Source organism: Cibotium barometz, chromosome 37 (assembly GCF_041138505.1).
Source record: "Cibotium barometz isolate CiBa-2024 chromosome 37, ASM4113850v1, whole genome shotgun sequence".
Lineage (NCBI taxonomy): Eukaryota > Viridiplantae > Streptophyta > Polypodiopsida > Cyatheales > Cibotiaceae > Cibotium > Cibotium barometz.
In genome coordinates, this window is record NC_141082.1 from 22,666,566 (window position 1) to 22,692,761 (window position 26,196).

General features: G+C 45.4%; 1 protein-coding gene across 1 annotated transcript in view; it reads left to right on the forward strand.

Moving 5' to 3' along the window:
• The window catches only part of LOC147617079 (transcription initiation factor TFIID subunit), a 100,612-nt gene that overhangs the window by 37,775 nt on the left and 36,641 nt on the right, over positions 1–26,196 (forward strand). The window contains exon 3 of the mRNA XM_086776691.1: positions 7,988–8,895. Within this exon, the coding sequence (XP_086632817.1) occupies positions 7,988–8,895 (908 nt within the window). The remainder of the gene's footprint in view (positions 1–7,987; positions 8,896–26,196) is intronic.

Genomic DNA, 26,196 nt, shown 5'->3' on the forward strand with positions numbered 1-26,196 from the left:
TGTCAATGAGCACCTGAATAGGGTGACTGGAAATAGAACCTTGAAGAACCAAAACCTAAGTAGACCGCTGGGGCAACGGTGAAGAGGCAGCTTGTGCTGTGGCAGTAGCGATAATCACTGAAGCATGTGCAATAGCATGGTGATTAACTGCACGCTTTCCTGTCAGCAACTAGGGGTTTCTCCTCGGAAGTGGAGGGTTCATCATTAGAAATTTGTCGATGGGTTGGTCTTTTGGGGCACTCAAACCAACGATGAGGTCCATTACAAATTGTGCACAATCCTGTCTTTTGTTGATCTCGTCCAGAAGGAACAGTGGAAGGACGAGGATTGCGAGATTGGTCATGTCCTTGGTCCCATCCATGATCCGAACTGCATGGTTGGAAGGATTGAGAATGTCGGGACCGAAAAGAGGACGATCCTTCTGATCGGCGAGGGTGTTGAGAATTATTCCATTGGGGATTAGGCCGGGAGGTAGAAGTGCCAGAAGATTCTCTGCGACTATCTCGGTTCATACGAGTTCCATTGGCTTTCTGAAAGGCATTAGCTCGACTAGAAGAGGCCGAATTTCGAGAATTAATGTCTGCAATGCGCTCGGCGTATCGTATGGCATCGGCAAGATCGACAGGGTTATATTTCTGAACATCGGACGCAGTGTGGGGTTAAGACCTTCAACGAAGGCATGAAGTTCGTCCGCTGGGGACAGAGAGTCAATCTCCAGTATCAAGTTGGTGAACTGGGAGATATAAGAGGCCAAGGAACCAGTTTGGTCCAAATGGCGTAAGCGAGTACGGGCTTGGAAATCCGCATTGGCAGGTATGAACTCCTTACGGAGGACCCACTCGAATTTTTCCCACGTTGTAACCGATTTTCCGGCGTGCTGTCGTCGTTGCCACCACAATAAAGCAGTGTCTTTGAGGAGGGATACTGCAAAAATCACCTTTTTGGAATCAGAAAGGATCATGGTTTCAAAGTATAACCACAGTTTGTAGAGCCATTGGTCTAAGATTGCTTATTGCGCTGACCACCATAAGAGTCAGGGGGTTTAATTTCCAATTTCTTTGTTTTACTGGCTTGTAAAAGATGATAAAGAGTTTTAAGGTCGTTGCCTTCTACCTCGGAAGGAATGACGTCTGCGTTTGCTGGTACTGTTGCCGAAACATCTACTGCTGGTACGGAACTCGTGCAGGAGTGGCGATCCGTGTGGAGCTGCTAGATCTGCGAAGCCAAGGATGCCATCAACTCCTGGAGTTGCTGTTGGAACTGCTACTGAAGTTGCTGCAAAGCTGGCTGCCATTCCGGAGGGGTTGGTATGTCAACAGGTTCTGCCATGAGAGAAGATGTTGATGTAGAGGCTTCAGGGTGACGTGGCTCTGGGGGTTTTTGCTGTTGATGATGCCCCTGGGCTCTAGTAAGAACCATCGGCTGGAGGGTGCGGCATCTGAAAATCCCGAGAGGAGAGGCTACGTACTGGCGAAGCGGCTATAGACCATCCAGTATAGTAAGGGCGATCCTCTGGGATTGAGCTCGCAGGAGAGTCTGCTCTACTGGAGAAGAAGGTCGTCGCCTTCTACCTCGGAAGGAATGACGTCTGCGTCTGCTGGTACTGTTGCCGAAACATCTACTGCTGGTACGGAACTCATGCACGAGTGGCGATCCGTGTGGAGCTGCTGGATTTGCGAAGCCAAGGATGCCATAGACTCCTGGAGTTGCTGTTGGAACCGCTACTGAAGTTGCTGCAAAGCTGGCTGCCATTCCGGAGGGGTTGGTATGTCAACAGGTTCTGCCATGAGAGAAGATGTTGATGTAGAGGCTTCAGGGTGACGAGGCTCTGGGGGTTTTTTGCTGTTGATGATGCCGCTGGGCTCTAGTAAGAACCATCAGCTGGAGGGTGCGGCATCTGAAAATCCCGAGAGGAGAGGCTACGTACTGGTGAAGCGGCTATAGACCATCCAGTATAGTAAGGGCGATCCTCTGGGACTGAGCTCGCACGAGTCTGCTACTGGAGAAGAAGGTATAGGGGTAGGGGCAGCTACTGGTGTCAAGGGTGTATATTCTTGTGTAGAGGGGCGCACCGCGAAATGACGATGGATAAACGTCCTCAGAATAGGTGCAATATTCATGAAAAATGATGTTACGCTTGGGGAGGATAGCGCCCAGATAAGGATGACGCATGAGTATAAAACAGTAATGATCCAGATCCTGTGCAGTAGTACGAACACGGATCACCCACACGTCGAATTCTCGGAGGTGAGAAGTCGGTGTGGCTATCTGAATGCGGTAATGAGTGGGCTGGAAAAAGGGGGGCACACTCACTGGAACAGGGGCTGAGACCGGTGGAGAAACACGGGTAGGAGAGGGCACTATGGACTGAGAGGGTGTATCTTGTAAATAACTGAAATCATAGGTTTCCTCTAAGAACTATGTGGAGAATATCACCGTTGAGAGTTGCAGAGGCCATGATAACAGAATAATGAAGGACCATGAACCGGGCTGAGCGAACAGATGCTGGTTGAAAAAACAACACGCTGGTGTGCTAAAAAAAAAAAGCGCTGGTTGCTGGTCGTGGGTTCTCCTTCCTTTTTTTTTCTCTCTCTTGTGCGTGGCGCTGGTTTGTTGGCCGTCGTGTCTTTTTTTTTTTTGTGCTGGTCGGTCTGGGCGTCGTAACCGTTGGCCGTCGTTTCTTTTTTTTTTGTGCTGGTCGGCCTGGGTGCCGTAGGCTGTTGTCCGTCTTTTCTCTTTTTTTTTTTGTGCTGGTCGGCCTCGGCGCCGTAGGCTGCTGGTGTGGAAGCCTTACGTTGTAAGGCTTTAAAAAGCCTTATGTTGTCAAAAATTTTTTTTTGTCTTAAAAAAAAACGTTGAATATACGTATTTTATTGCTAAAGGACATGGTGAATCAGGGAAGAGGTGGCGACCTTCTGCCTTGTTGTCGTTTCTGCCTAGACGAGCCCAAGGATTGACGTATGGGAGTTCAGAAGGAGCAACGATACTCAGTGAGGCTCACAGCTAGCCATCCTTTTTTTTTTTGGATAGAAAATTAGGGAAAATGGCTAATCAAGTAAAATTGGCAAAAATTGGGCAAAAGATTCAAAATTGGATGGGGCATTCTCTCTTGCTCTTCCATACAACTCTTGCTATCCCTAATTCTAAGGTTAATTTGCTGATTTAGGGTTTCTGATTTTTAGGGTTAGGGTTAGGGTTTTTTGGATGTGGGCATCCTACAGGCTGGAGCTTGTTTGCTCTGATACCACTGTGAGGACTTCCTAGTCTATTAAGACATGATTAAAATTGAATACAAGAATTAAAGATAATTAGAGAGCGAAAAGCTGAGTTGTTTGCATTGAGACAGAGGCCTTTCTTAAATAGAGGCCGAAAGGGTACAAGTGAAGAGACACATCCGTGGGAACGGGTGTGGCTCTTGAATCAATGGTTATGTCCTTTGGACTTAGGGGTGTGTCTTTTAATGAATAGACATGTCCTTTGACAGTGACCCATTAGTAAGGGTGTGACCCTTAAGTTAATAAGGGATTAAGGAGTAATTAAGGAGAGATTAAGAGAGTTAGTCACAATCATGACATCCTCCACCGACACACATCCTCCGCAGAGGCAAGGTCCGGCAAGCATTGATTCTTGTACGAGAGAAACTCCATCAAACCATACTCCCTGAGAATAGAAGTAACCTGCAACTTCCATGACTGAAAGTTACCACCATCCAACTTGTTTGCCTCATCTAGGAAATAACAAGAAAGTGGTACGGGAGCCAAATTTGAAGCTGTCATCATTGATCCAACCAATAGGACCAAACCTCATAAGATAAAAAACTGTCCAAATCAGAAAACGCTGATGTAGGTTCCTTCCTCCCACCAAAACGCAGCCCTAAGAGGTTGGACAACACCCGAAAATCCTCGTGTAGCAAAAAACGCAGAAGCTTGTACCTCCAACCTTGAGGCTACTAGAAGAGGGAAGCAAAAAATGCAGATTTGATACAGAGAGAAAAGGCAGCCACACAGGGCCTGGGAATATGCTTTAAGAGGGTGCAAGAGGGTGCAAGAGGGAAAGGCATCAACTAGGACTGTAGCTTGGGCTCTCCTCAAGAAAAGAACGCACAATCTCAGAAGAAGAAGTGTCCACCATAGGTACCAAGGTTGCCACCAAAGCCCGAACCACCACAATACCCCCTCTGCAAACGGGAATGTCCACCGGAGAGGAAAACACAGCCAAAGAGGGGCTGGTGTCCTGAAAAAACAGGCCGCCTAGATCCAAACTCCAAGTAGAAGTGAAACGCTGATGAAAATATTACCTTCTGACTGCAAGCGATGAAGCCAAACTGAAGGGAAAGCAATCAGCAGAAGCTGTCCAGAAAATGCAGCAAGTAGAAGGTTGCAAATCTGAGAAAAACGCAAAGGTTAAGGGGCTGTAAATAGGGCTGAATTTGGGACAGTAGAGGTAAGCGCTGAACCGGGAGCGATGATATAGTGCACAGAGCGGAAGCAAAAGAGCACTAGAGTGTGCTGAATAGAGAGTGCAAGAGAGCATAGTAACATAAAAACCTGGTTTGCTCTCTCGAAACGGCACGAAACGTTTTTGGCATGAAACGTTTCGAAACAAAACGAAACCTGCCCATCGAAACGGTGTTTCGCCCAAATGTAAAGTGAGGTAAAAAAAAACGGGCGGGAGGTTTTTTTTTGCAAATGTGATTTTTGCCGTCGTTTCTGTCCTTGTTTGCTGCCCATTTGCCACTTCACGCATTTGACGCTTCTTCTCGGCCGCGACCTGTTGCTCCGCCTCTTCTCCTTGTCCACTCCTCCTTTTTGCTCCTTCACTTCTTCTCCTCCACGCGTCCTCTTCCTCTTCCCTTTTCTTCTCTCTCTCCTCCTCCACGGTCCACCCCTCCTCTTCCCTCCTCTTTCCTCCTCCTCTTTCTCACCTTTTCTTGTCTTCCAACTTTCTCTCCTTTTCTTCTCACCTCCGTTTTCCCTTCCAACTTGTTTCTTTCCTCCTCTCTTTCTCCCCTTTTCTTGGCCAAATTTTGAAAATACCAAAAAACCTACTTCCAAAAATGATGAATTTCATACCCACTAGTCCCAAAAAATGCATCTTCATCTTTCTGTTGGCTATGTTATAAATTTGGTATGTGTATATAAGAAGTGTCATTTCGAAACCTTTGCGTTTCGTCCAAAACAGATGAAACGAAACCTTCGGAACAATGAAATAGACGAAACGTTTCATGTTACTATGCAAGAGAGAGAGAGAGAGAGAGAGAGAGAGAGAGAGAGAGAGATGGAGCAACTATGTTGAATATACTGAAGCAATAGTCCCAAGCAAGAGACACAAGCAGTCTCATAAGTGAGGGAGCAAAAGATATACAATGCAAGATGAAAAGGTGAGAGGCCAGCCCACCTATTTATAGGTGGGGAGAGCTGGCCGACTGGGAAAAACCCATAGAGGTTGGGAAAAATCCCAGAAAAATATGTAAAATAGGGGTGGCCAGCCCACAATCAAGGGCCATGTAAAAGGGACCAAAAGGACACCAGAAATGGGCAGAAACTGGGGATGAATGTGTTAACAAGCAATACATCAACCAATGATTAAACTATTGAATACTCATTAAGTAACAATGATAGAGATCTAACACATGACATTGTAGCTACTTAACACATAGAATTGATATGAGTGTACTCAAGGAAAAGCCAAAATGGTGATAAGAGCGAAGGTTTCACAAAGTAACACAAAGCTTGGATTAAACACAAAGTGCATACAAGAATGCTAGAGCTCTCATACACAAGAGAAGGTGTTGAGACCCCGCTTTTATAAGCTCATGGGAGAAATGCACTTATCTCTTATCCACTTACCCAGTTGCCCCTCTCTTTCCACCTAGAGAAGGTACCTTTAATGATAGTCAATAACCATGGGTTACAAGCTAACCCATGGTTTGCACCTTTGCTTATACCCTGAGCATAAGTGTATCAAATCCAATGTCACACATTAAGTAATGGATGTAGATGAACTTATTCTTCAACAGATATGACTCAAACACCGCATTCATAAAGCATTGAAAGGTTGTTGGCGCATTCGTCAATCCAAAGGGCATCACATGATAAGCAAAGCATCCCCATGGTAATGAAAGTAGTCTTCAATTGAATTTGGAAGTAGCCCGAATACCCATCACACATCGTATACATGTCATCACCGGCCACACGATCAAGAATCTCATCTTGAAAAGGAAGAGGATGATAATCCCCTTTTTGGTGCAAGTATTAAGAGGTCGAAAATCAACACATATGCGCCACTTACCTCCCTTCTTTGGAGACACCACCACGGATGAAACCCATTCCAAATTCTCCACAGGAAAGATAAAGCCCGCTCTCAAAAGTCGGTCAATCTCTGTCGTCAAGGTATCATGTTGCACGGTCCCTAGTCTTTGAAGTCGTTGTACCACTTGCTTTGCCTCGGGTTTTAAATCTATCTTGTGCTCAATCATAGTCACTCGTCGAAGATCCATGTATTCCGTAGCAAAGAGTTAGGGAAACCATCAAGCATTTCAAGGTAATCCTCCTTCTCTTCCTCCATCAAAGAGGATCCAAGAATCTAGGCATTGTTCGTCCTCCTCTCATGTTCCAGCATGGTATCTCTATCCAAAACATCAAGATGAAGAACCCCAAACACATCCATAGAAATCTTGTTGAGTGGTGAATCCTCGTAAGCCAAATGTTGACACTGCCTATGTGCGAAGGGATGGGTGGAGAGTTTTGAGGCGGAGGGAGAATGGCAAGGCTGCTCTCACAAGGGTTTTTGCCTGCTGGCCATATTGAGGTGCGGTTTTCAGGGGGTTTCATCAGCTCACCCACTGCGAGGGCGGTGCCGGGGAAAAGACCACACAAGGTGGCCCATTTGACGGCAAACAAAACATTGCTCAGGTAAGCCATAAAATTTGATCCTCTACAGAAATTGCGAGCAGGGGATCGAGGTATGCTGGGAAAGGTTTCCCACAGAGGAGATGAGCTTTTGAATAGTTAGTAGGCCTATAGCCCGGGCCACCATTGTCGTTGCAGTCTGTGAGGTCTCAAAGACCTGGCCAAGAGGGCACCCAATAACCGGGAGAAGCTCGTGATATTCCTTGTGCAGAAGACTCTAATTGCGAAGTCAATCACGGCTGCAAAGCCGTGCCACCGTTGAGCAAGTATGCCTGGGCACTGCATACCACGATGAGGCTCTGATGCAGGACTCTCTGCTAGGGCAGTCCTGTCGAACTCCACCCTGGTGGTTCCCTAGGAACTGGATTTGGGCGATGTGTCCATGCTCATTGACAAGAGTTGCGTGCAGGTCGTCCTGAAGCTATTCCCGCATGGGTCTCCTGCCGACAAATTTGCAAACCAGTGTGGTGGCCTCGACGAATAAGGCCATGGAGGTGGACTAGAGCTGGAGGTGTGCTTTGGAAAAACATCAGTCGAGGGCTGTTCATTCCTTTCTCTCCTCTACCTGTTGCTCATATAGCGAACCACCATCCCCCAAGCAGCATGGTGTACAGCACAAAGCTTGTACATAAGTCGTACAGCCTTTTTCTCTGTCGGTTGCACCTTTATCTCTTTCATACCACTCATCCATGTATGTAAGCATGTGAGGGGAGGAGAAAGACCGTTGCTGTTTCTCATTTGCCAAAACTTGTAGGGAAAGTGGTCTTCACAGAGGCAAGAACAGTGGAAAGGGAAAATGGCAGCATGGATTGGAGAAATTTTACAAGAAAAGGGGGAGGGGGGTTTCTGTGTAGGAGGACTATGACAGGGGCTCTAGCTTCTGAGAGGCAGTTGTTCTCTTTGATAACATTTACAAATACTATTTTTCATAAATGTCAAATCTAAAAAAAAAAGTTGGATTTTTTAAAAACATAAATGCTAACATGAGACTTTTCAAACCTCTAGATGAATGCTTTTATGTTGACTATCGATTACCTGTCTTTTTTAATAAATAGAAATAACTTCTGATGTTACAGGGACAAAAGTTGAAGAGATCGCATTCAAGCTTGAATACAGATCGAGCAGACATGTCGTTACCTTTACCAAAGGTTACAGAGGTCATTTCTGGCAGTGGGGAAAGCAATCATAGTAGTTTGGAAGAGAATGAGTCATGGTATCGCAAGTGGTATGAAAAGAGCTTGCCAGACAGAATGCAACATCTAGCATGGCGAGCTTACCAGTGTAAGCTGCCTTTCAAGGAGCGCGAGTCTTGTCAACGTACTCCACAAGGCATGGGAACATACCTTGCCTACATAGGAAAGCTAAGTAAACGGAGACGCATATTGAGGTCAGGTTGGAATCAGTCTCTAGCTCAAACAAACCACATTTGGGAAAATGGGTCAAAAGAGTTTGTTGGACATTCAGCTGCCGAGTTGTCCTCAAGAGATTTCAATGCTAGAGGAGGAGATGATTCAAATGTGTTACCTGAGGTGATTTTTCCATGGAATTGTGTGCCAGACAACCCGGTGCCAGACAAAGAAAGACTCCAGGTGGACCATAGCCTTGCAGGTATTATGTTGGACAGGTTGCATCAGGTTTCCAGCTTTGCTGCCTCAAAGGAGAATTTGGGCTTACGATCAGATCACAGCTTAACACAACAGAAGAATGTCTTGCCTGGGGTCCTTATTAGAAGTAGTCCGAGCCATTCGAAAAGGGGGTTGTCTGATGAGCAAGCTGACCATCTACTTCAACAGGTTGTTGTGCAGCTTGTAGCAGCCTCTGGATTCCAAGGGTTCAAGCAGACAGCAAAAGAAAGTCTATTATGGCTGTTTGCATGCCATATGCAGAAGTTGGGTAGCACTCTTCGGTTATTGGTTGATAGATATCAAAACCAATGCTCTGAAAAGGAGCTTCTGAAAATCTTTATACGGAATTCAGGCTGTGGGTGAGCTCTTTGACTTTTAGGTTTTGTTTGAGAATAAAGAACTTATGTTTAAATGCTGCGTGCTTGTAGTTAACACGAAAGATCAAGTATATTTTGTTTTGGGTAGCACTCTTCTGTTATTGGTTGATGGATATCAAAACCAATGCTCTGAAAAGGAGCTTCTGAAACTGGCCCTTTTTTATTTGTAAGCTTTTAGCCATAATTAGCCTGTGTTGGAAATCAAGGTCTTACCTGTGCATGCAAACCACCTCTTAGAGGGGTCACCTATGTGTTTGTGTATGTGTGTGAACCACCTCTTAGAGGGGTCACAATAATATCTAGATATTTGTGTGTGAGTGACATAAGCAGTTCATTCAGGCGTGTTATTCACTCTCTCTCTCTCTCTCTCTCTCGCATAGTGTTTCTCTCTCAAACTCTCTGTCTCTCTATCTTTGGGCAATGCTATAGCCATGTTCCCCTTCAAGCCACCATAGCTCAGCCTTGTACCAACATATGGTATCAGAGCCTTGTACCTGAAACATTGACTGCTGCTCTTGCCATTCTTTGCTGCATACGGCCGCCTTCGTCTGAACCTACCACTGTCCACGTCAGCACTTCACTTTGCTGCTGGTCGTCGTCATCATCACCAACAGCAGCCCCAACCACTATGCTGCCACCTATTCAGTTGGGCGTAACACTTGCTGCGCATCCATCATCAGCTGCTGCTGCTGATGCGCCTGCCATAGCTGCTGACACAACCACCTCTTCATAAGCTTAGCTAAGCTTAAGCTGAGCTCTCCCAAGCCTAGCAGCTGCTGCCAACTAGCAAACATCTCGCACAGGCAACACACAGAGCAAGCAAAGAAAAAAAAAGCCACGTCTGCATCAAATCGACAGAAGGGTCTGAGAGCACTTGCAGAAATCATCAAAGGCAATTAACCCAAATTGTCCCATCAACAACACTCAGGAAGGTATATATTTGGGGCTTTCATCATTTTCTGAAAATCTATGTAAATCAAAGCATTAATCCCAAATCTTTCATCATTTCATAAAATTGAGGGTACATACATGACATTAACATGTTGCTATAGCCTCCTATAGCATCATTTTCAAAAAACCCTAAATTTAGAAACCCTAAACCCTAATTTTTGAAAACCCTAATTTTTTGGCATTTTTTTTGTGTAAGGGACTAGACACTGGCATTGGATTTATTCCTTCTCTAAGACCTTCCCATATCCATTGCCTAGCATGACCTCTCATCTATTCATTGAAAAATTTAATGGGGATAATTTCCGTACTTAGCAGAATAAACTAAAATTTAGTGTGATGAGAGAAGGCCTTTGGCCTTTCATTGAAGGAGACCAGAAAATGCTTGAAGCAAAAGATGAAGCCCGAAAGCTTGGAAGCTCCGGGATCAAAAAGCCTTTGGCCTCATAGCCCTAGGCCTGTCCGATAATTTCATACACCATGTTGGTGATCTCTTGACTTCAAAAGAAGCTTATGAGATGGTGGATAAGCTTGGTGGAGCACAAGAAAAGAACTCTAAAGTCTCTTTACAAATAGAGTTCTATGGTATGATGATGCCACATGAGAGCTTTGACTCATGCGAACAAGATGAAGTCCCTGCTGCTGAACCAACTTGCTGCAATCAAAGCCAAAGTTGAGGAAGATGTAGCCGTAGCCATGCTTATCAAGTCTATGCCAGATGAGCTTTATGGGAACCTCATCACCACCTCGAAGAACTTGCCCAATCTTACCTTGGAAGGAGTCATAACCTCCTTAAAGAAAGAGAAGAAGATCAAGAACATAGAAGCACGGGGGAACAACTCTTTCTTCATCTAGAACTACAAAGGTATCAAGTGTTTCCTTTGTGGTAGGAACAACCATGCAGAGAAGGTCTGTTACTCAAAGAAGCCATGCAAACATTGTTGGAAAAACAACCACAATGCAAAGTAGTGCTTCCACAAAAAGAAAGATACCAACATCATTGAGGAGACAGAGCTTTCCACAAAGGAAGCAAACTATTGTAATGATGAATGGGCTTTTTAAAAGTCCAAGTTTGTGTTGTTTTCAGTTGTGTTGTGTGTTGTGTGTTGTGAGTATGTGACCTAATCCTGTGTGTAGTTTACACTTTGGATGCCATAACTGACCTGTGAAACAAGAGCCATGTGATTTATCCTTGACCAAAAAAATTGGCATGAGAAACCATGAGCTGAGGTTTATCGTGGACATAGTATCAGGTAATTTCTTGAGGGGGGGATTGTTGGGAATCAAGGTCTTACTTGGGCATGTGAACCACCTCTTAGAGGGGTCACAATAATATCGAGATATTTGTGTGTGAGTGACATAAGCAATGATGTTAGGAGGCAACCTTTGTAACCTATAAAGGACCTAGGTACTTGTAATTTCATTGAAACTATCAAGCAATAATCACATCATTTTATCGTGTTATTCACTTTCTTTTGAGTATAGTGTTTCTTTTTTTTTTTTCGTGAAATGGTGTTTTATATTATATGTAAAATGTACATCAGCCACATGGCTCACACAGAACCTATGGCCCCAAACAAAACCCCCACAAAAGATCCTCTAAAGGATCATGACCATGCAAACCTGTACACTAATAAGAAAGCCTCCTAGCCAAATAAGCATCCCAGATAAAAGCATCAAAGATGAGCCAGCCGAGCCACCGTAGACCATAACGAAATAACATCTGCATCCAGTAGCTGAGCTGAGAGAAGAGGAGAAAACTGCCAAAGCAGCAAACTGCGGATACGTAGAATGTGCCCATGTATTCCAGACAAGGAATCAAAAATGAACCCATTCCGTGTAGTCCAAATATGCCAAAGTCCTGTCCATCTAAGGAAATGGAATATCACAAGGTGACTGTCCGAAGTAATGACTTGAGGACAAATCCCAAATATCCACTGATGAGCCGATTCAGTAGATCTCTCTACTGCCTCCCAAACGCGAGAGACAAAAGACCAAATCTGACGGGCCACTGGACAACTCATGAACAGATGCATAACTGTTTCAGTGCATGTCGTGCAGAAGCAGCAAGAGGCCAATGTAATTTTACGACGGCTGAGCTGATTCCGTGTAGGTAACCCTCCCACCAACATCCTCCAAATGAAAACCTTACCTGGGTAAGGGAGTTTAGACTGCCAACCACGCATAAGAGTTTTCTGCCACCATGATTTAGACTTGTGCAATCCCCACACCTTATTGGCCTTGGCTGAAACCCAATCTTTCTCTGATACAAGCTTATGATAGACCTGGTTAGCTGAGAGTGATATCAAGTCACCAGATTTACATAGTGCCCAATCAAGCCAAGGCTGATATGCAGATGGCCGAGGCAATGGAGTAAAAGGCTCAACTGCATGCATGATGTCAACCCATAGTGGTTGAAATGTCCGAGGAACCCTAAAGTGCTGCCGAATACGACGAAACGAATATGGCCTGTCACGACCAGGTATCACAGCATCTCGGATTCTAACCAAGCCTAGCCTGACCATGCGGTTGAGTCGTATGCGTGAAGCATCTCTGTCTGGCCAAACAATGACACGCGACTCCACAAATGTTTCGAACTGCAAAGAGTTCAAAAGTAGTCTTTCATGACTAGGATCCCACCGAGCCAATAGTAGAACTTCATGCCAAGAAAGATGAGCGAATACGGACAGGATGAGCCGCATTCACAATGTCCCACCATGAAGCCTGCACATGTGTCCGCCCATGTGACTGCATCCACAGGATGATAGACCATTTCAAACACAAGCGGCCAATGATCTGACAAAACCTGTTGCTGATCAACCATCATAGTAAGAACCTCTGGCAAAAAGAGTTCTTGATGTAAAATATACATCCTATCCAATCTAGCATAAGTGCCCCGAAAGTGTTGTGAGGCATAAGTGTGGCCCCTTTCATCTGAATGCAACCAAGACCACATGTCTTGTTTTAGCGACCTTGCTGTAAAAGCTTCCCACGCCTTTCTCTCTGGGCCATCCATTACAAAATGAGGCGACGTGGCTTGCTCCACTGCTTTTGGCGCGAAGAAATACCCTTTACATTCCATTGTACAATTTTCATAAGCCTTCCCAGAAAAGGAATCAACAAGGCCGTGTACTAGGCCCTGGACAATCTGCCAAATCACGAACCTTTTGAAGCATTGCATTTTTAGACATGGTATTTGTGATCTCAGACTGCCCTTGGAGTTCCCGAGCACGTGTCAAAGGGTAATGACCATCCCATGGCGAGATGACCTCACCCTTCGAACCAAACACAAGAGGCAATTGTTGTTGTGCTTCTTTTGTTAGGCGACTTCTAATAGGATAGCGTTCTACTCTATCCACCCCAAGAGGCCCTGTACCCTGAGAAAGTTGGCCTCCCGGCCTCTCAATCCTGGTCTGTTGCTGGGCACCTGAACCCAAAGGGCGACGAGCATATGTATGTAAGGGCCCCTGATGAGTACGCAAAGGCCCCCGCCAAATAGCATCTGAGAAATCCCCCCGCGGGGCAACAAATCGTGTCTTTTTACCACGTACTTCCACCCATGGCTGCTCAACCTCACTCTGAACATCCACATGTACATCCATGTGTTGGGCATCATGTGAAGGAGCATCATGCTCATCTTCCACGGGCAACTGCCCATCAACGATATCCTTGGTAGCAACAACTTGTTCTTTCTTAGGACATTCGGAGACAAAGTGGCCCATCTCACCACATTTGAAACAATGGCCAGCAAATGTATCCCACCTCAATTCATACATTAAAGGTTACAGCCCAGCCATATTGACACGCAAATGTGTCGGCCTAGGTCTCCCAGTATTCCACAACATGCATAGACGATTTCGGTTTCTAGATGTCATTCGAGGCACCACCAAGACATCACCGATACCTCGCATGAGACCTGGTAAAACATGCCAAAACATTGGTGGGAATTGTTTCACTTCAACCCAAACTGGGCAAGCCTGGCGCAACATATCTTGGTACTCTGCCATAGGCTTCCACGGAACCACATGAACCAACTGCCCATCCAAAAAAAGTGGCACCTGCTCCAAGACTGCCCTACGGGCTTCCGAGGTGCGAAAAAGTATTTCATAAAAGCCTCTCGGACCATCATAAATCTCCTCAAGTGCCTCAAGCGACACCAAGCGGCCCAGCCATGCTCTAAGATGAGGCAACAATGGAATACGCCCAGTAAAGAAAAAGATAGCAGCACGTGCATGGAGACTCCTTTGTTGCTACAACTGCTAGCAGAGTATAGTCTCTCTCTCTCTCTCTCTCTCTCTCTCTCTCTCTATCTCTGTGTGTGCAATGCCATAGCCATGTTCCCCTCTAAGCCACCATAGTCAGCCTTGTACCAACAACCCATATCTAATTTTTTTGACCCACAACCAATCTAGACATCATCCTACTAGTGCCCGTAGCGTGTGTGTGAACCCTCTTTGCTCCCATGCCTAGCTAAGCCCTAACCCTAACCTTGGGTTAGTACACACCCATAGTCACAGCTTAACCTAACCCTAGGCCAGTCGAGACGTAACAACCTCCTTGGTTCGAAAGAGGTTGGTCACAAAATTATCCTCAAAGGAGGTGCTAAGCTTGTGGATAGGGGCCTTTGAGAAAATGCACTTGGCGGCAGGGGGCCACGGATCGCCATGGGATGGGGTGTGGGCCAAGATACGCGCGAGAAGAAAATCTTTCCACGGTTCTCCTCTTGGTTGGACCATCAGCTTGTTCAAAAAGACTCTGCTCTCTGGTCAACGGGATTAATGATGTCTAATCCCCCTATGTGGGGGGATTGGATAATAACACACGGAGCCACCTTGGCCCTTGCTGCATGTTTGTTGTGGCCGACCACAAGAACTTGTGGATAAGCCTCAGAACTTGACCGATGCATGAGCAGAAGGCCCTAGAGGAAGTGTTATAGCACATAGTAGCCAACAAAAATATGATTGGCCACAACAACATGACTATCGAGTGTAAGGCGAGCTGAGCTCCAGTGTAATAATTTTATCTGGATGCTCAAAAGAAGGGAGGCTATCTATTGCTCGGGTGTGATGTTGATGCCCACCTATCATCCAAGGTAGTGTGCTGAGGTGCATCTGGGTATCCTATGGAAAGCGTCAATTGGCACCAAGTTGGGGGGCGGGGGGGGGTCCCACCAAAAAATGCACGACTTGTGCTAGTTGATACGCACACCAGTAGCGAGGGATAACAACTCTATAGCCTTTGCAAACTACCAAAGATTCTGGTTTGAGCTGGACAAGTAAAAAGCAGTGTCATCCGCAAACTTCACATCTAAGAGCTCCTCGCAAGGCGTGGATGGGGATGTTGTGACGCTAGAGGCTAGTGGCGCGCGCATGGGAAGCTGCTCATGGTCTCCATGATGAAGAGGAAAAGAAAAGGAGCAAAGGGTCAGCCTTGGCACACCGAGAGGGAGATGGAGTAGCATCCTCGCAGGTACCCTAAATGAGGACGTGACTGTGTGCCGATGAGTAGAGGGCCGAGACTCCCCGGATCCAAGAGACCGAGAAACCCATCCAAAGCATGGTGCCCTCTAGGAAACTCCAGTGAACACGGTCATAGGCCTTCTCAAAGCCGAGAAACCCATCCAAAGCATGGTGCCCTCTAGGAAACTCCAGTGAACACGGTCATAGGCCTTCTCAAAGCCGAGAAGAGGAATGGCATATTTCCTCCCTCGACTGGACGGAGGCAGTTGCTTCCTAAAAGGTGAAGATGTTATCTAGTGTCGCGTGCACCATCTGTCCTAGGGTGCTATGTGGACATTCTCCTTCATCTAGGACAAAGAATACCTTTTTTCGATGGGCCAAAGCATGCTGTGAGCCCTAGTCCAAGGGATAGGTGGCCAGGCGCCATCTAAGGTCAGTAGGGTTTAGTCTTGTTGTGCCCATGGCACAAGTCTATGTTATCCTCTTTGCAAGATGTAATGGTTGTATAGGCTAGACCAAACACTTATTAGACCAATGGTCGCGTGTTTGGGAAGGTCAAGTCCTGTGTGAAGTCATTGAGTCATTGGCCTAGATGTGTGTGAAAGCCTTATTGTCCTACGGTTACTAGCAATGGTTATATAAGGGGCCATCTAGCTGTGGACAGCCCATGGCCGCACCCTAGTGGGCATGGACCAATTAGGGGACATGGATAAGGCATGTGAAGGGACTTCCAGGGCACACTTTTTCATGCATTCGATGCCAACCCTAGCCCTTAATATAGGGCTGGGCTGAGGCAAGAGAGGCATCTTGTCAATGTTCCATCTTCTTGAGGAGCATATCACTCTCAGCCAAGGCCAGCAAAAGGGAAGTTGTACTCTCATGCACCATAGGTAAAGAGAGGAGGATAACATACCATTCAAGGGTGAGGAGGTCCAGTAGCTCAAGGTGGCCATAATCAGTATAATGCTCATCACAAGGGCGGCCAGCAGGAGCAAAACGCAGCCAGCCTTTGGCTGCAGCCAAACGCATCATATGGGCGGCTTATAGAGCTGCAAAACACACTTATACAGGGCACAGGCAGAGCAGAGGCAACAGTGTAGCATAACACATTGCCCACTTCAACTGCTGTGGCCAAAACTACTTTATTGTGTTTACTTAGTCTTATGAAAACTACCATCATATTATCCAACATCTTCAAGCATCTACCTTGGTTCTCCAACATCTTCAAGCATCTAACTTGATGCTCCTTTTCCAGGGTTTCACAGTATGCCCGTTCCACTTCTTGCCAAATGTACCATTCCCAAGCAGATTCCAATTTGGGATCCACATCTACCATGAAGAGAGATGTAGGTTTGGAAATCTACTAGACCTAGACTATATACATGCAAACTATGCAAAACCCTAACGCTAGCAATGAAAACTAACACTAGACTCGATTTGGTTGCAAAAAGCCCTTGTGCACATCAACAAAACTCGCAAAAATGCAAACCTTAATCTATTGCATGCACTTCTTGAAAGCCCTAATGCAAAAACATTGCCTAGAAAGAACCTAGATGCCTTGATACCAATGTAACATGCTAACTATGAGCATGAGTAATTAATGATGATTAATGCTAAGCTACAAAGGTTAACACTAATCACATGGGCAATGATGACACAGAGATGTAACTATTTGGCCCTCCTAGCTCTATTCACATGATGGAACTCATGCGTGGACACTGGACAGGTAGATGAAGGCATGGGAACAGGGATCATGAAGTTTGCACATGGTTAATCGCCAGTCTTGGTCAAAAAGCAAAAAGTCAAACTGGGTTGGCTGCGAGCCGTGAGCACCATTGGCAAGAGGAGACTATGTTGGTGGTCAAGTGCATTTGGGCACATTCAAAAGCCCATGCGAACATGTTTTTAATGTGTGTAAACTGAACAAATAAAACTCACATGTGAACAGGGGCTTAATGAGTGCCACATGTCAAAAAGGGTGCTAAGGCAAGGTGAACAAAACTTAACAAAATATATACCAATCTAATCGCCTAGGGAAGGCGACCAACTTTCCCTCATAAGTTTTTGGCAAATTCTATTTCTATGTTGAGTTATGAGCAAAATCGATGGGCAGCCATATCCTCACTTACGTATTTTTAAAAAATGCTTCTCAAAATAGTATGCATGTAAAAAGTTTACTTGCCCATTTGATCGTAGGTCATCTCATCCTCTTTTCTACATCTATAAATCTAAGTTTGCAGCCCACGATGGTGTGAGGAGTACTTGAAGCTGGTCGACTATCTCTTGTTCAGTTTGCTGCTGTTTTTGCTGAAGTTGAAGTTCATCTACAGCCTGTATTTTGAAGACTCAAGAGGTACATGAAAGCTCATTTTACAGCTTGCTGCTGTTCCAGTTTTCTGGAGCTGTTTTAGGACTGAGTTTTCAGCCTATTCTGAGGCTTCTTCACGGTTCACAAGGCTTTTCCAAAGTTTTATCTGCAGCCCTTAAATTTGTAGATTTGTTAGCCCTGTGATTTACTCAGATTCCTATTGCATGAGCATATTGTATCTCTATAGCATATCTCATATGCATTTTGGGTCTCTTTCTCTTTGTATGAGTGTGTGAACTGAAGCCTGATGCATGCAAACACTTTGATAATATGATTCTCGGCCTGCTTCGCTACATGTTCATGTTTATTCTCCCGTTAAAATCTCAATATATTGATGTGGAATGTTTGAACGAGTAATTGTCTCTTCAACCACCACGCTTCCAACAGACTGAGCTGGACCAAAAAGCAAAAAGCCACTTTTTCAAAAAGCAACTCTAGGGCCAAAAAGCAAGGCCTTAAAGCCAGAAAACCATAGCACAAGAACTTTGGGATAGTTGGCCATATTTGAAGTAATATTTATTAAAAGTTAAAAGAGGAAAAGCAAAGCAAAAGCTTGGCTAGCTTTTGGCAAAAAAGTAGGGTGCCCCTCAACTATAAAACTAGCATGAGTCTCTCTATTTGGAACATCAACAAGGTGGGGAGCTCATTCGCAACATCATCATTGAACGTGGCAACCTTCATCAAAGCTTGGAGCTCATCACCACCGCTGTTAAGTACTTCATCAAGCATAGGGCTCAGTTTTGCCGACTAGTTGATCTGCCACTCGCCAATCTACTGTACAGTTGCACCTTTGCCGCCACCAAACTGTTGGAGCTGTGCGCCGCCTACAAGTTGTTTGCGCGAGCCGCCTTTAGCGCTTGGCCGCCACCTCACTTGTCTTGCGTCATTGACCACCTGCTGTTCAATTCCCACTTGTTCCACCTGGTTGAGGCTGTTGAATTGGTTGCTACGTATGAGATCAGCGCAGCCCTGTTCGTTGTTGTTCAGCGCCTATGAGCCACGCCGCAAGCCACCACCTGACCCGCTAGTGCTTGTGAACTGTTGTAGCCGCCTTTGCCACCTACAGAACATTGCCAACTGCTGCTAGCGTTGCAACCACCTGCGCCTGTTTTGTTGCTAGCGCTGTATGACCTCCAACGCCCCTTGCGCCACCAACTGCTGCAACCGCTTACCATCACCAAATTGTTGGAGCTGTGCGTCACTACCTGTTATACCTGACTGCACAGCCGTCTTGCAGCCTGTCCCACCAATTGGCTGCCGTCACTTGAGCGCCTGTGTGTCACCTGTCGACTGCCTGCTGTGCATTGTCTATTGAACTACGCCAACCACAGATTTGTACCAACTATTGGCTTCCATATGGCTTCAAAGTCTTGTCTTGGTTCATTTGCCTCTGTGCAAGCCTTCTTGCAGGTTGTCTCAGTTCTAGTTTGGGCAACAGAATCTACAGTTGATTGTCATATACTTTGTCATCTACGCATACCACTTGTGTACTTGGTGTGCCAGCTTTGGACTTGTATTTGGACTTGGAATTGGACTTGGATTTGGATATTGGATCTGGTACTAGCACGGTAAGAGATTCTTGTGGGTCATCCCCGTGATGTGCTTGGTATTAGAAATCTCGTGTCTTGACATCTTTCAATTTGGATATTCTACATTGGCATATTTGTTTGCTTTCGTATTCATTGTTGTATTGATCTTGGCTTGCGAGCCCGTGCATTGTTCTTGGATAAATTCTTGAAAGGGGCGGGGCCTGTTTCCCGCTCAATGTGCGTGTACAGTGCAAAGCTCCCTAAACCCTTCTCTCTCTTCCTCTCTCTATCCTCTCTTTCTATATTTGTATCTCTTGGATACGTAGTGGAATCTGTCACGGCACGCCCCGCTGGGCTTTCAGTGGTATGAGAGCAGGATTTTCTTTGAGGAATCTTTCTTGGGGTGAGAGAGCCATGTCAAGAGTAGAGGGCAACCAAGGGCCTAATGAAGGGAACAACTATGAGGCCAATCCAAGACTTTAGGATGGGAACGAGGGCCGTTGATCTATTACTCATGAGACCGTGGCAATGTCATTAGAAGAGTAGCATGACTTTCAGTAGTTCAGACTTCTCAGAGACGAAGAATTCCTTGCTTGGAGAACCAAGAGGGAACAAGACCAAAGAAGGGCTCAAATGTTTGAAGATTTCATCAAGGATCGAGCCACCAAAGCCGAAGGAGTTGAAACTGCTAAAGCTTATCTTTGTGGCAAAGGAGTCACCATTGCAGAAGAATCTAGAGCTACCCGGTCTATTTCTCGTGGAGGAGACAGGGAGGCTACTCCTAGGCCAGCTCTTTCAGATACAACTTCTTAAGGACAGGTAAGGGAAAAGAAGGCAAAGGAGCCTACATGAACCGACAAGATGGACTTCAAGCTGGGAGAGAAGAGTGTCAAGTTTGATGCTTTTCATGGAAAGCGGGATACACAAAAAGCATTATCTTTTGTTTAGCAGTTTGATGCCGCTTTTGGAGGAGAGGACTTCTCTGATAAGTCGAAGCTTCTTGTGGTTCGCATGCACTTGAAGGATGCCGCCTTGAATTGGTGGCTAAAAGTGGTACAAGAAGGGATCGAGCCAAAGACATGGACTAACTTCAAGGTTATGTTCAACAAGAAGTTTCTACCTACATATTTTGAAGCAAATGTGCAAAAAGAATGGGATGAAGAAAATGAGAAAGTCAGTGAGAATGTAGCATCTAATCTTAACAACTTTTCAATTGTTTCACTAAAGTTTACTTCTTAACTCCTATTCTACCACTCATGGAAATGCGTAAGTTTGTGAATGGGTTGCAAGTAGTGTATATGGCTGGTCCGAAAACTTTGGAAGAAGCTCAAGACAAAGCTTTGCAAGCCGAGGCTTTGTGTGACATGTGGGGGATTGACCGTAGTAATCACAACCTTAGGCTAACTAAACTTCACTTAATGATGCTTTAAGAGATAAGACAAATAGTGTCAATGCAATGCAATGCAGCTATATTAGATGAATGGGCTATGATGCTGTCCGAGATGAAGATCCTTCTCGGGATGAGAGGTATAGGCTAAATGCTGATGATGAGGACTGTTCCTTGCTCCAATGCTGAGGTACACCCTTCAATGCCGGCTTCCCTCTATGTAGGAGGTAGGAGATGATGAACTAGGTGCTGAATATGCTGGCTGTTTGCTGAATACTGAATGCGGGATGCTGAACTCCTCACCCTCTTAGGGTCTTGGGTTGAAGACCACCAAGCGATGATGAGATGAGGGAGATAATGGACTGAATCTGATGTACTTCTATTTATATGCTGAGATGCTGCTGGTCGGCCAGCCTTGCTGCTGTCGGCCAGATTCCTAACTGCTCACGACTACATAAATGCTTTAAATAATGCCTAAAATGCTGTCGGCTGATGAAGACTACTGTCGGCTGAAGAGGACTGCTGTCGGCTGGTCCAAACAGCCCGACTTGATGAGATGTATGCTCTATATGCTTGGTAACTGTTGTTGGTGCTACACAAGCCCCAAACACTGATGCTCATGATGTGAATGTCTGGATAATATTTGGATTAATGCTTGAATGTTCTGCTTAAGGTTTATGGATGCTTAATGATGCCATGCCACCTGTACACCTGACTCGTGTGCACGTGACATTCTCCTCTGCTAAACTGTTGCTGGGTGGTATACCTGGCAACCTTTCGAGTCCTCTGTTGATCCTTCTCCACTGAAACCACTGCCCCCTTTTGACTTCTTCTGTCGAGACTGAGGTCGACTGTAGGAATTGAATCCTTTGAGCCAAAGACTTGTCTACTGCGGGAAATGAATGGCAAATGTTGCTAAAACTGCTTGGAAATACCTGAGTCACCCCTGACCTGTCTGTGGAATCCTTTCACACACCATCTCCGTCGTTTCCGAACCTCTGAACCTCCTGAGGCGATGTTGGAGCAAACTTCCATCTTCTTATGTGGAAGAGAACTCCCTGCTGTTGCCAGCTGAAGCCCAAAACTCCATTTACTCCTTTGATGATGGATGTCATTCTTCCCCAGAGAACTCGTGGGGAAAACATGTGTGCCTTGCAGATGCAAGATTGACTGCTAGGATGACTACTATGCAAGCCATGTGCAACCCTATATGCTGCAAGAATGTAGATGGATGGGTTACTAATGCATGCTTAAGGGGAAAACATGTGTGCCTTGCAGATGCAAGATTGACTGCTAGGATGACTACTATGCAAGCCATGTGCAACCCTATATGCTGCAAGAATGTAGATGGATGGGTTACTAATGCATGCTTAAGGGGAAATCCATAAGGATGGCCTGCAAGATTTTGAGAATTGGATTTAACTGTGTGGAAGCGATTAACATGATGACTGACTGAGTGAATGATGGAATGAAAATGATCTAAGGTTGGTTACCTTGTAACGCTCTGATACCGATGTGACATGTGAGGGATTGACCGTAGTAATCACAACCTTAAGCTAACTAAACTTCACTTAATGATGCTTTAAGAGATAAGACAAATAGTGTCAATGCAATGCAATGCAGTTATATTAGTTGAATGAGATCTAAATAGATCTATGATGCTGTCCTAGATGAAGATCCCTCTCGAGATGAGAGGGATAGGCTGAATGTTGATGATGAGGACTGCTCCTTGCTCCAATGCTGAGGTCCACCCTTCGATGCTGGCTTCCCTCTATGTAGGAGGTAGGAGATGATGAACTAGGTGCTGAATATGCTGTATGCTGAATACTGAATGCGGGATGCTGAACTCCTCGAGATGAGGGAGATAATGGACTGAATCTGATGTACTTCTATTTATATGCGGAGATGCTGCTGGTCGGCCAGCCTTGCTGCTGTCGACTCCTAACTGCTCACGACTACATAAATGCTTTAAATAAATACCTAAAATGCTGTCGGCTGAAGAGGACTGCTGTCGGCTGGTCCAAAGAGCCCGACTTGATGAGATGGATGCTCTATATGCTTGGTAACTGTTGTTGGTGCTACACAAGCCCCAAACACTGATGCTCATGATGTGAATGTCTAGATAATATTTGGATTAATGCTTGAATGTTCTGCTTAAGGTTTATGGATGCTTAATGATGCCATGCCACCTGTACACCTGATGGGTGTGCACGTGACACTTTGTGCATGCCTTGGATAGAAGGCTAGACAAAGAAAACGACAATCGGGATCCACCTCAAAAGGAGGAGTTTGATCCCCATCTAGAGTCGAGACTCAAGAGAAGAAGGATATGAGTGGGGACAAAACTCCACTCTTTCAAAGAAAATTGTCCCTCAAGCAATGTGAGGAATATGCCAAAGAAGGGGAGTGTTTCCAATGTGGTAAGAAGGGGCATATGGTTGCAATTTGTCCCGACAAGTCAAAGCAAGAAGCCAGAGAGATCGGAAAATCATCAGATTGACATCGTGCCAGGAAAGTTCGTCAAGTGATTTGCAGTGGTGGCTAGTCCATTGCAGTACTTTGACAAAGAAAGCTGTGGGATTTCAATGGACCAAAGCTGAAAAAGAATCCTATGAAGCCTTGAGATTTTATGCTACCAAAGGACCAGTGTGGGTTATTTCAAACCTTTTATTGCTGAACGTGATGAGATTGCTTTGGAGCAGTCTTGAACCAAGAAGGTCATGTTGTGGTCTATGAAAGTCTTAGATGAGGATTTCAAGGACTGTATTGAAACAGATTGTGGATTGGAAATTTGGTGACCTTTTATGTCATCAAGGAAGATTCTCTTATGAATTTTTACGTGTAACAAAGGACTTGAGGCCAAAAGTGACTACAACTCTAGTTTGGGGAAGCTACTATTATTGGCCTAGCAGAAAGGACATTAAGCTATATGTTCTAGAATGTTTGGTTTGTCAGAAGGTCAAGTTTGATCGACAAAAGCAAATAGGATTATCGCACCCATTGAATGTTCTATGGGAGAGTATTGCTATAGATTTTATCTTTGGATTGCCAAATTCAGGGAATGATGGTATATGGATCTTTTCAGGTTCCCAAGAAGATCAACCATGTATGTTATCAGTTAGACCTTTCAGATCATTGGAGGATACATAATGCCTTCCTTGACAGTTTATTGAAACCATATACAAGGTTACCTCCAGAGGAGCCTGTATTGGAGGGTCCACCAGGAGTGGAAGAGTCACAATAGATTGTGTTTCATTCTCTGAGAAAAAGAGGAAAGATAGTGGTTAGAAAGTTCCTCTTGGAATTCGAGAATTATTCGCTATTGGATGCAAAATGGATGCCAGAGGAGGACTTCAAGGACTATCCAGATATACTTCGAGCTTATGAGAAACTGGTTGGTCCATATGTATTGGAAGTACAGGCATAGACGTCTTGCGAACAAGACAAATTCAAGAGGGAGGGATTGTACCTCTAGCCCTCTTCATTGCATATATATTTTGGATTGAATTGATCATTATGTTGCTTATATAATGGTTACTTGGACATGCTCTAGTTTGGGTGGCAATGATGCAAGATAACCCAAGGAGCAAGTTTTGTATTTGGGTGGCAACGATGCCAGATGACCCATTGGATGGCCTTTGTGCCAGATGAGATATCTTGGACTTCATAGTCGGGCGGTCATTGCGATCAAATAGCCCAAATGACTGTATTGGACTTCACGGTCGGGCGGTCATTGCGACCAGATAGCCCAGATGACTCTATTGGATTTTATATTCGGGTGGTCAATGCGACGAGATGGCCTAGAGGACTATTGATGAACTCTCAGGCGGTCTTAGTGACCAGATGGCCTTGAGGATCGACTTAGTGGTTTCCTTCGGGAGCGAGATAGCTTAGCACGAGTTTTCGATGGACATGACAATCCATGAACAAGAGGATCGTTACTTGTGCACCACATACTGATGTATGTTTGAATTTCTTTGACTTTGTGTGCTATTTTTTATGCGTGAACAATGCTTTGATTTATGGCATGTGATAGTCCACTAGCCTCCAGAATACCTGGCGAGTACCTGGAATACCCAATAGACATGAATGATGCATGCTTGTTTGTTGACTAGCTTCTGTCTAGTTTTTGCAAGAGGTAAGTATGCATTTATTTTATCTAACACGTGAGGCCATGAAGAAGAACCATCAAGAACAAAGCCATTGGTCAAAGATACGGCATAGAGATGTTGCCAGATGAGCAGATGACACCATAGACATGGGGAAAGACCAGATGCACAAGCTCACCAGACAGGACTAGTGCCCCTCGCCAATCTGTTGTACGGCTGCACCTTTTCCGCCACCAAACGGTTGGAGCTGTGCGCCGCCTACAACTTGTTTGCGCCAGCCGCCTTCAGCGCTTGGCCGCCACCTCTACCTGTCTTACACTGCTGACCACCTGTTGTTCAGCTCCCGCTTGTTCCACCTGGCTGCCTTTGCTGAATTAGTTGCTACGTAGTACGAGATCAGCGCAGCCCTGTTCGTTGTTGTTCAGCGCCTAGTGAGCCACGCCGCCTTCCACCACGCTTGTAAACTGCTGCAGATGCCTTCGCCACTCACAGAACAGTGCAAGCTGCTGCTGCCACCTGTGCCAGCATTGTACGACCTCCAGCACCACCTGCTGCAGCCGCTTGCCGTCACCAAATTGCTGGAGTTGCGCGTCACTACCTGTTGTACCTGACTGCGCAGCCGTCTTGCAGCCTGTCCCACCAACTGGCTGCCGTCACTTGAGTGCCTATGTGCCACATGGCGACTGCCTGCTATGCATCATCTGTTGAACTACGCCAACCACAGATTTTTACCAACTAGTGGCTGCCATACGACTTCAAAGTCCTGTCCTGGTTCATTTGCCTCTATGCAAGCCTTCTTGCGGGTTGTCTCTGTTTCAGTTTGGGCAACAAAATCTATAGTTGATCGTCATATACTTTGTCATCTACACATACCACCTGTGTACCTGGTGTGCCAGCTTTGGACTTGGATTTGGATTCGGATTTGGATTTGGATATTGGATCTAGTTCTAGCCCGCTAAGAGATTCTTGTGGGTCATCCTCGTGGTGTGTTTGGCATCAGAAATCTCGTGCCTCGACATCGACTTCGGCTTGGATATTCTACATCGGCATATTGGTTTGCTTCTGTATTGATTGTTGTATTGATCCTGGCTTGCGAGCTTGTGGATCGTTCCTAAATAAATTCTTGAAAGGGGGTGGGGCCTGTTCCCCGCTCAATGTGTGTACTGTGCAAAGCTCCCCAAACCCTTCTCTCTCTCTCTCTCTCTCTCTCTCTCTCTCTCTCTCTCTATCCTCTCTTTCTATATTTCCATCTCTTCGATACTTGATGGAATCTGTTACAGCACGTCCCACCGGGCTTACAGAGAAGTAGAAGAGAGAAACTCTTTACCTAATCTACTACTGTTGTATATTACCAATATGAATATATTAGTGCTGTAGGTTCAGATTTGACACTAGATCATTGACTAATGTGCGTTAATGCTATAATGCATAACCCTAACTAGACTTGCTTTTACTTGTTGCTCCAAAGCTTTATAGGGCTGAA